The sequence below is a fragment of the Mustela nigripes genome, chromosome 4 (assembly GCF_022355385.1).
Source record: "Mustela nigripes isolate SB6536 chromosome 4, MUSNIG.SB6536, whole genome shotgun sequence".
Taxonomy (NCBI): Eukaryota; Metazoa; Chordata; class Mammalia; order Carnivora; family Mustelidae; genus Mustela; species Mustela nigripes.
In genome coordinates, this window is record NC_081560.1 from 5952581 (window position 1) to 5963262 (window position 10682).

The following is a 10682-nucleotide window of genomic DNA, read 5'->3' on the forward strand; positions in this document are numbered from 1 at the left end:
GGCTCCCGAGCACCCGGCCCTCCGTGAGGACCGTGCAAGGGCTCCCGAGCACCCGGCCCTCCGTGAGGACCGTGCAAGGGCTCCCGAGCACCCGGCCCTCCGTGAGGACTGTGCAAGGGCTCCTGAGCAGACACGATCTTCTGAATCTGTGTTCTTCTCAGGGGAGGGCGTTTGAAGTGAAGGCAACGGGTGAGTCATGTTGACTTGGAAGAATGTCAGCTCAGGGCAATGAGCATGTAGCACCGAGTGCCCGGGGACGTCTGCTAGAGCCGTGGGTGGTGTGGCTGGGCGGAGAAACCCACCTAATGCCGTGTGAGGACTCGGGCTGCCAGTCCTCATCCTCGTCTCTTCAGAATGGCCTCCCCTCTCCAGCGAGTGAAGAGTAAGGAACCAAGAAGTCAAGAGAGGGAGAAGGAGGGAGAGTGTCAGAGTGGGCTTGAGAGGAAGAGAAGAGTAAACCAACTTTCCAGAACCATCTATCTCATCATGAGCACTGAGTCTTGAGCCGCAGGCAACAGATACACTGTGGGGAGAAGAAGAGATTGGAAAAAACTCGCATCTAGAAAATGATTTTAGACGCTGTGTACCTTCCCCTGTGAAGCTGCAGGGCCTGCCCCCATTCTGTTGCAATGCCCACAACTGTTTGCAGGAGCTCGTCTGCCTGGCTCTGTTCCTCTTCCCTCGTCACTCAGCAGTTGAAGACGAAGTACCGGTCACTGCACACGTCAGTGAGGTGGTAGAGAGCTTTATTTCTGTGTTTCAGGAACATCCGTAGATTCTGATCCCCGAGGTCTTCTTTCCTGGTGGAGAGAATGATCAGGTACTTCACAAATTTGTCTCCGAATCTGGCCTGGTGGCGTCCAGGACCGCCTTATCTTTCTCGGTGAAGGAGCCCAGCGGCATTACCAGCAGGAGGGCGAGGGGGCACCCAAGGGCAGGTCTCTGCAGCTCCGCTTTAAGGTCCCTTGAAGACGAGATGTCTGGAGCATCAGTGATCACAGCTTTCCTCTCTCTCCAGATTCTGCTCGCAGACACAAACCTCTGGGTGGCTGACCCTTTGCTGAATTTGGTCTTAAAGACTCGATTCCGCAGAAGGCTGTTCCCAGCTGCACTCTTCCCAGCTCCACGCTTGCCTACAAGCAGGACCTTCAGCTCCGGTGGCCCAGGGTTCAGCTCACATCCTGGGGCCTGAAGCAGTTTCTCCTCTTGCCCTGGGGGAAAAGAGCAGATTCAACATCTCCCCTTGCAGCTGAGTTCAGAGATGGGGGCAGGTGTTCTGCTTTCTCATCCTTGTCAGTTTTTACAGAGAAGGCCGGTAGTGTTCTGAGTAGCAGGACACTAGTCCTGGTCAGGAGCTACCGCTCTGAGTCAAAGCCGCAAAGGGGCCCATGAATAAATGAAGAGATAATGTAAAAATGGTCACGATTTCCCAGGAAAGTGAAAATGTTAAACTTGGCCTCATGAGGTCTTGGTCCTTAGATTTCCTTTCATTTTGCTACCAAAGGTAAGTGCCTGGGCTGCGAAGTCCATGGATTAAGCAGAACAAGGGAGATGGAGTTTAAAATGCCCCATGTGGGGGGCGCCTGGGTGGCTCAGTTGCTAAGCATCTGCCTTCAGCTCAGGTCGTGATCCCAGGATCCTGGGATGGAGCCCTGCATCGGGTTCCCTGCTCGGCAGGAAGCCTGCTTCTCCCTCTCCCACTCCCACTGCTTCTGTTCCCTCTCTCGCTGTGTCTCTCTCTGTCAAATAAATAAAATCTTTTTAAATAAATAAATAAATAAATAAATAAATAAATAAATAAAATGCCTCATAGAAAAAATAAATGAATAAAATAAAATAAAATGCCCCTTGATAGTATATTTATAAAATGTTATAGTGCTCAGCAATCAAAAACAAAAACGAAAGAATGAATGGATGAACTATTGATATGTAACATGCATGGATCTTCAAAACATGCTAAATGAAAGAAGCCAGACACAAAACATACACTATTGGGTCTCACTCCATGAAGTTCAAGAACAGACGAAATTAGTCTATGCTGCCAGAAGTCTGGATTCAGTTCCCTTTGGGGAGATGCAGCAGAAATTTGGGAAGTGATGGAAATCACCAGATCTTGTTTTTAAATTTGCTATTTTTTAAAGGTTTTATTTATTTATTAGAGAGAGAGAGAGCACAAGTAGGCAGAGCAGCAGGCAGAGGCAGAGGGAGAAGCAGGCTCCCCGGTGAGCAGGGAGCCGGATGTGGGGCTCCATCCCAGGACCCTGGAATCATGACCTGAGCTGAAGGCAGACACTTAACCGACTGAGCCACCCAGGCGCCCTGGAAATGCTCCAGATCTTTATCTACCTGGAGGTTACAGAGCTATACACTTAAGATTTTGCGTTTTACTCTATGTTAATTGTATGTCAATAAGTTACTGTAGAAACCTGGGCCACAAAACTCTCTCCGCACACGTGCCCTGCCCCCACCACTACTCCTCTATCCAAGGTCAGTGCCAGACCTTCAGGCTGAGCAAATATGGGTCAGGGTCAGCCACTTCCGGGAATATTCAGGGACTGAGGCACCCCAGGCACTATCAGTGTGGATCACTCCTGGGCCTCTGAGCCGCAGGTCTGGAAGGTGGAATGACACACTTTTAAAGAAAACCATCAAAACGCAGGTGACAGCTCATCCTTGTTGTCTTGGGAAAACTCCTGCTTTCCCCCAAATCAGCTCACACAAGTCTGCATCTTACCAAGATAAACCCCTTCCAATGCCCTCATTCTGAGGTACCCCCCAGTTCTCCATGGTGTGCTATTTCCTCAGGGTCACAAGGAATCATTTGGGGACATAACAAGCAAGTTCCAAGGGCATCAAAAGAATTTTAAATCCCTACTTTTGCCTGAGTCCACATGTCTCTGGCTAAGTTTACTCCTCTGTAAGTGAGAATAATGATAATACCACCCTCTTCATAGGGCTGTTAGAGGAATAAATGTGTACAGTTATCATGAGAATTATATGCTGGGAAGATTGAATTATTTATATATATTTTCCAGTACATAATGTCAATTGTGATTATCATTAAAATTGAAATTATAATAGTTATTATTATTATTATTAGGGGAATTCTATGAGGACAGAGATCTCAGCTGTCTAATTCACTGCTGAACACTCAGTTCTTGCACAGAGCTGTTCCAGAAATAACCTAAAAGTCCATCAATAAAGGGACAGTTGACTTAGTCATGTACACTCCTTACCTTGGACAAAATTGCACCTATGAAACAGAACAAGGAGGCTCTTACAGGGACTGACTCGTGAGGGGTGCAGGATGTATGGTTAATGGCGATCATTACAAGGATTCTGACCTCCCCCAGTGAACTCCACAAATGAGTGGAATCACCATGAAAGTGATTTCTGCTTTCCCAGGGGGAGTCAACGTTGTATAATCCTGGATCCAGGGCCAGAAAGACAAGGCTGAGTCAGGAAAGAAGCCACGGAAGGCAAGCCCACCTTCACAACATCCAGGGAAGGCCCAGGACACCCACACCATGTCCAGAACCTACTCCCAAGTGTTAGGAGTTCCCTAGGGGACAAGCTGTGGACACCAACCTGAGCTAGGCCTCCAGAGTACATCTCTGATCCTACTTACCTAATTTTTCCACCTCATTTTGACTCATGATGCATTCAAAAGGATACAGATGTAAGCTTGCCATTTTTAAGGATCATTCTTAACGTGTGGCTTGTCCCCCTTCTGGTCGTGGCTTCATTCATATAATCCTAGAAAATAAAGGTGGAAATAATGCACAGGGACCTAAAATTTCATCTTTTTGCAAAGTAAAGAAATGGAGACACAAGTATATAATTCAGAGTAATTTAATGAGGACGGAGTGGTCAGATCAAGGCCATGGTCATGTTCCTTGTTGGCTTTTGCAGACCCGTCCACAATGTCAGTCGAGCTTTAGACCCCACTGCCGACACTACAACAGGCTTCCCAGAAGTATGAAGATGGATCTTGTTCTTGCTCAGAGGAGCCGCACAAATGCCATCTAACCAAGGCATGGAGCCCGAAGCTCTAACTTTCCTTCTCGCCAGTCTCCCAACAATAATGGCAGTTGCTTTCCAAGTCTTCCAGAGTTTCTGCTGTTCTGGAGAAAATCCAGAGGCTTAAGAAGAGTGGACTTCCCGGAAGAAGAAACTATCCCAGTGATGTCTGGAATGTCCATCTGAGAGACCGAGGGAAAGGAGGAGATTGGGTGTGAAACTCCTACACATCTCTGGTGTCTTCTCCCCACACTGCGCCCCCAGGATAGAAATGAAGCTGTTTCTGACGTAAGAACCAGGAACATTTGGAACTTTCCCCAACCAGGTGGGCAAATGGAACCAAACACACAATTGGTATTCCCTTCCCCTGCCTGGTAAAGCAGACAAGGGCCCCAAAATTTAATTGTCATGGAATCAAAAGAGAGGGTAAAAATTACATACAATCCTGATGAGTCTGCTATTCCTAGAAGCGTCCAATACTTTATTTTAACCCTATTTTTGTTAAATCTCCATGCCAGCCAAGGAAATTTTCCCTCTGCTTTCTTACCTGGCCTTACCCCAAGCTGTGGGTCCCTCTGCCATCCCTCTCCCCAGATCCTCCCCTCTCAGCTCTGACCCTCAGACTTCTTTCGTCTTACCCGGCACAACTCAAATTCTTTCACGTGTTTTAAATGCCAAAGGTTGTTGCAGTGCAAATGTGTATGATCTAAAAAGTAATAATTTTTAAATTTCTCACCCACTGTAAAAGGAGCAGCTGCTAATTAACATACATCCTTCTGTGTTTTTCTAAGTTTATACGCATACACACAAGCATATATGAACACACAGGGAGACTTGGTAGGCATCTTGCTCTGCAATCTGCTTCAGAATATGTCCTGTACAGCTGTACAAGTCAGTCCCCATAGATCAGCTCTGTTTTTTTAGGATGTGCTATTTGCTCCAAGGCATGGACATGGAACATTCCATCCTAACGTAACAGTTCCTTTACTGGTAGACTGTCAGGTTATTTCTGGTTTTACTATCTCAAGAGATGCCATGAGAAGTACCCTTACACATACATCTTTATGTATGTGAATGTTTTATTTCTGGGTAATAGTCCTAAAAGTGGGAATCTTGCTGAGTCTCTGGTTGTTAAAGTCCTTAATGTCTCCATAACTTATGTGAACCTTATACACATCCATAATAATGCTAATAACTGTAACGTTTTATAGGCGAGATACATACGACACCAGGCAAGATAGGTGCAAGGCAAGGTTTATTAAAGGCGCTCTTGGGGGAAGTTCCGAGACTCGGGAGAGGAGAGTCAGGGAAGTCACACCCGGGAGGGGATCGAGTGGGTCTTTTATTTGGGTTAAGACAGGGTATAGGTTCACAGCCATATAAAGATAAGGTATTCGGGGTGTGGGTTCACAACTATATATGGTAAGGTATTTGGTGGTTGGAGGGTAGGGAGAATCCTAATGTTCCTGTTTCCTACGTGGGTATCGGTTTACTTGTGGTGACGTGTCCTCAGCATACGTCCTTCCGGCGGGAGAGTCATGGGTAAAGGAAGAGGGCGGCCGGGAAGATGGCGGCCCGGCGGCCATTTTTATTGTTCCTCCTGCGTTCCCGGAGCCGCCGACCCAACAATAATAATGATAGGGGCAGCTGATAATCACCAAATGCTAACACCTCAAGTATTTGCAAATATTTTTGGAAGCATTTATTTCATTGCATCGTCACAGAAATCTCTGAGATACATATTATTATCTCTGTTTTATGGAAGACAAAAATAAGATCCTGGGTCAACAGAATGGAAATGAGTTCCGTCCCTCAGGGAGTCTATGGGGAGGCAACCACCACAAGTATATTCACAGCAATCACTTAACTCGCCTGCTGGTGGCCACGGGAGGAGCGCCATGATGGAAGGAGGGGCGGGTGGTGAAGACGCGCTGAGGAAGTGAGTTCATGCTGAGGGAGATGGGTACACAAAAGGAGACCTGGTACGGGGTCGGATGGGAAAGGAGAAGTGTCCAGGTGGACCAAATCACAGGTTGGACATGAATGCAAGTCAAGGACCACAGGGAAGGCTAGTGAGACCAACACCTGAAGAGCAAGTTAGAGGGTTAGGGACTGGCTCAGGTCGGGGATTCTGAACTCAATCTGAAGATCAGTGGACAGTCACCACCACATTTTAAACAAGAGGGTGTCGTGTTCAGGGTACAGTGCACAGAGCTCATCCCATGCTCTGATCCTCTCTGCAGACATTCCTGCTCCAGATAGCCTTCAAGAGACAGAAGGATGGTTATAAAGGAAAAAGGAGGGCCGACCTAGGAGATAAGAGAGCGACGAGTTCTCTGGAGCCTCAGGGTCCTCATCTGTAGAACAGGGTACACAGAGCGCTCGTGAGGAAGTTGTCTGTTCATGTGTCTGGGACTCAGTAGGTGCTCAATAATTGTTGCTGTCCTTCTCACCTCCGTGCTGTCCGGGCTTCAGGCTCACCAGTTCTCAGAGTTTACTCTGACCAACGCCACCCCCAACACAGGATTTTTGCTTGCTTTACCTCTTTTGGCACTTGCGTTATGGATCCTCTGTACCAACATTCACTTACTGTCCCTGAATCAGGAACTGTTTTGTGTCTTATGCATGAGTCACTCAAACCCAGGAGTAAGCTCCTCAAAAGCAAAAGCCTGAATTTTTGTATCTTCCTTAACCACAAATACATTTTCTACTCAGGTTTAAAAATTAGGGCACCTGGGTGGCTCAGTGGGTTAAGCGGCTGCCTTTGGCTCAGGTCATGATCTCAGGGTCTTGGGATCAAGTCCCACCTGGGGCTCCCTGCTCAGCGGGGAGTCCACTTCTCCCTCTCCCTCTGCCACTCCCCCTGCTTGTACTCTCTCTTTCTCTGTGTCAAATAAATAAGTAAAATCTTCAAAAAAAAAAAAAAAAAAGAAAGAAATTAAATAAGGGCCCCTGGGTGGCTCAGTGGGTTAAGCCTCTGCCTTCAGCTCAGGTCATGATCTCAGGGTCCTGGGATCGAGCCCTGTGTCGGGCTCTCCACTCAGTGGGGAGCTGTTTCCCTACCCCCACCTGCCTCTCTGCCTGCTTGTGATCTCTCTCTCTCTCTCTCTCCCTGTGTCAAATAAATAAATAAATAAAATCTTTTAAAAAAGAAATTAAATAAAATATGACTATGGCTCTTGTGTATGAAATGGATTGAGGGTAAAGCACGAGAATGAAAGAGGGGAAGATTGTTTGTAAGACAGGACAGGCGAGAACCCAGGCTGGCTTGGATCGGACGGGGGAGTGCGAATGGAGAGGCAGGACTTCTGACCACAGAAGACTTGATGAATTCTCAGATATGAGCTGCCAGCTGGTAGCGGCAGCAAAGCCGACCTCTGGGTTTAGGTTCTAAGACCTGATGAGCAGCACCACCATTTACCCGGCTGAGAGGAAAATGGAAGTCTTACAGATTTCAGAGGGAAAACCAAAGGTCTGGACGTGTGAAGTCCAAGGTCCTCTATGAGAGCCAACTGGAGCTGTCGAGGAGCAGTCGGATACGGGAGCAGGATTGAAAGGAGAGACCTGGACGACAGCGATGAATCTGGAAACCATTAGCGATCGGCGGAGCTCGGAGCTGGAAGGCAGGGTTGAGGAAAGCCTAGAACCATGCCCTGAAGGTGCCAACTTTCAGAGGCCACGCGAGGAGAGCTCAGGAATCTCTGACGTAGCCCACAAAGGAAGGAGTTAGAAAACAAAGAGTGTAGTTGCATTGAAGCCAAGGGAAGAGACAGTCCGTTTGTGTGTCCAGTGCTGTGAGGGATAAAGTCAGGTGAGAACTTGAATGTATCCGTTAATTTGCCAAGAAGGGTAATATGCAAAGCCCTGTACCACCTGGTGCCTCATGTTGGCAGACCACAGATAAATATCTCTTTAAACAAAGCCTATGGTCCATCACACGGTGCCACACCTCCCGTATCCCTGCCCGTCATCCACCCAAGAGCTCTAGCAACAAAGATCCTTGTAGACCTTAAGAATATCTTACCACGAATTCATGACTTTCATTTCGGAAGGTCACAACTTATGGTCCTCCATTTTCATGCAACAAACCCTGGGCCCGGTACAGGAGCCCCCTCACCTGATGGGCCACTCCTCCTCGCTTGCCCCGTTGGTCAGAGCACAGTTTTGGCCTCCGCAGTTTTCAGCCAGCTCCGGGAGGTACCCCTCCCCACTGACGTAAGCTTGCAGGGCGTCAAACTCCAAATCATCCTCCTGAGTGAAAACAGTAATGATGTACTTCTTGGCGTCGGCTCCAAACAGCTCGTGGATACCCGTGACTGCCTCCTTGTCCTCTGCCTTATAACAGCTGATGGCAATTACCAGCAGCAGGACGTGGAGGCTCCAAGCAGCTTTCAATGTTGCGTTGCTTGTCTTTGGCACAAGAGATCGAGTAGAAAATGTCGGAGGTGTCGATGACCACAAACTTCCCCTCTCCTGTGGGCCCCTTGCTCTCTGGCACGTTTTTGTCACCATCGGGACACAAACACAATTTTGCCCAGAATCATGTTTCCTGGGGTGCTTTTCCCCTGCACCACTCTTCCCCAAGAGGAGAAGCCTCAGCTCTGGCTCCGGGTCCTGATACGGCCCCCGTTGGCTCTGCTGGACAAAAACAACACACCCATGTGGAACACAGGAGAAGTCCACAGAGGGGCAGCAGAAAATGCATTCTTTCTAGTTCCACCCCAAGGACTGGGGCTACTGACGTCAACTCAAACTAGATTCGGATAAGCAATCCCGTTTCCCAGGATCTTCTCTGTTGCTCTTGTCTCCAAAGTAAATCCGTACGTAGATGTCACACACGGCAGGCTAAACCGACAGTCCCTTCTCTCTCTGTACGTCCCCCACTATACACACTGGGGTAGAAGCAGACTCTATGAGAGAATAAGGTCCCCTCCCTGAGATGTCCATGTGCTAATCCCCGGAATCTGTGGCTACGTTATGTTACATGGGAAAAGGACCTTGCCAATGTGATTAAGGATGTTGAGATGGAGAGATAATCTTGGATTATCTCTTGGACCCAGTAGACTCACACTGTAAGAGGTCCTTCTGAGAGGAAGGCAGGAAAGTCAGAGTAAGAAAGAGGAGATGTGAGGACAGAAGCAGAGGTCAGAGAGTGAGAGCGATTTGAAATACTACACTGTTGACTTTGAACGTAGAGCCACAAGTCAAGGGGGATGGGGGCAGCTTCTAGAAACTGGAAAAGGCAAAGAAATGATTCTCCCACACAGCCTCTGGAAGGATCCTGCCCAGCACCTTGATTTTAGGGCTTCTGACCTCCAGAATTATAAAATAAGAACCTGGTGGGTTTTTAGCAACTGATCGTGTGGCAATCTGTTACAGCAGCAACAGAAACTAATACGTACTCTTTCCCAGCTTCCTTTCAGCTGGAGTAACCATGTGACCTAGTTCTACCCGAGGACAATGAGGGAACATTTCCTTGGGCTTTCTTCTTATTTGGAATGTAAATGTGATATCTGGGGACCCCTGAGTGGCTCAGTCGGTTAAGCATCTGCCTTCAGCTCAGGTTACTATCCCAGGATCCTAGGATAGAGCCCTGCATCAGGCTCCCTGCTCAGTGGAGAGCCTGCTTTTCCCTCTCTCTCTCTCTGCCCCCATTAGTGCTCTCTTGCTCTTGCTTTATCTCAAATAAATAAATAAAATCTTTAAAAACAATAAATGTGATATCTGAAATCACAGCAGATATCACGAGGCAATGAGGTAACCAACCAGAGAACAAAAGGCCAGCGTGCGCCATCACACTGAAGGAATGAAAAGCAGAGAGATAAAAGAATTCCTGATGACATCACTGAGCTACCAAAATATCCTTGAGATCACCTTTTTTTTTAAGATTTATTTATTTATTTATTAGTTTTTAAAAATTTATCTATTTGACAGAGAGAGCGAGAGAGAGCCAGAGAGCACAAGTGAGGGAGAAGCAGGCTCCCCGCCAAGCAAGGAGCCTGACGCAGGACTCGATCCCAGGACTCCGAGGTCATGACCCGAGCTGGAGACAGACACCTAACCGACTGAGCCACCCAGGCACCCTGAGATCACCTTTTTGTTAAGCAAACAGCTGATATGCTAAAGATCTAGGGGCTGCTACTCAAAGCACAGGCTGGCGGTACTGCCAGTAACGGTTCACAGGCTGGCGGTACTGCCAGTAACGGAGGCTATGTCAGCAGTGCAGAATCTCAGTCTCCACCCAGACCTCCTGAATAAGAATCTGTAACCGAACAAGCTCCAGATGCTTCTCACGAACACTCAAGTTTGAGAAGCACTGGTGTAAGACACCATTAGTTCAAGATTAGCATTCCCAGCTGAATCAGGACCCACTTGAGGAGCCAAGTTTCCCAGCACCATTTCTTGAACAGTCCCGTCTTTTTCCAAATGACTCTGTCAGACACCATGTGCCCGAATTTCCACGAGTCTATTCCTCAGTTGTCTGTTCTGTCCACTAAATGCTCACTCAGTCTATTCCTGAACAAGAAAATGTTATTTACTAAAACCAAAATGACTTAATATTATCCTACTTAAGATACTTAAACCTTCATTACGTGATCAAGGAGGTAGGTCCCAACACCTTGCTATTGTTCAAAACTGTCACACTCTTCTCGGCTTTTTAA

The 10682-nt window shown here is 47.6% G+C and overlaps 1 protein-coding gene across 1 annotated transcript in view; it reads right to left on the reverse strand.

Moving 5' to 3' along the window:
- GIMAP8 (GTPase, IMAP family member 8) overlaps positions 1-10419 on the reverse strand; it is an 18592-nt gene extending 8173 nt beyond the window's left edge. Inside the window, 9 exon segments of the mRNA XM_059395975.1 lie at positions 588-631; positions 633-855; positions 858-1211; positions 3237-3253; positions 8138-8398; positions 8400-8491; positions 8493-8585; positions 8587-8730; positions 10393-10419. Of these exon segments, the coding sequence (XP_059251958.1) occupies positions 588-631; positions 633-855; positions 858-1211; positions 3237-3253; positions 8138-8398; positions 8400-8491; positions 8493-8585; positions 8587-8730; positions 10393-10419 (1255 nt within the window).
- Positions 10420-10682: the final 263 nt, after the last annotated feature.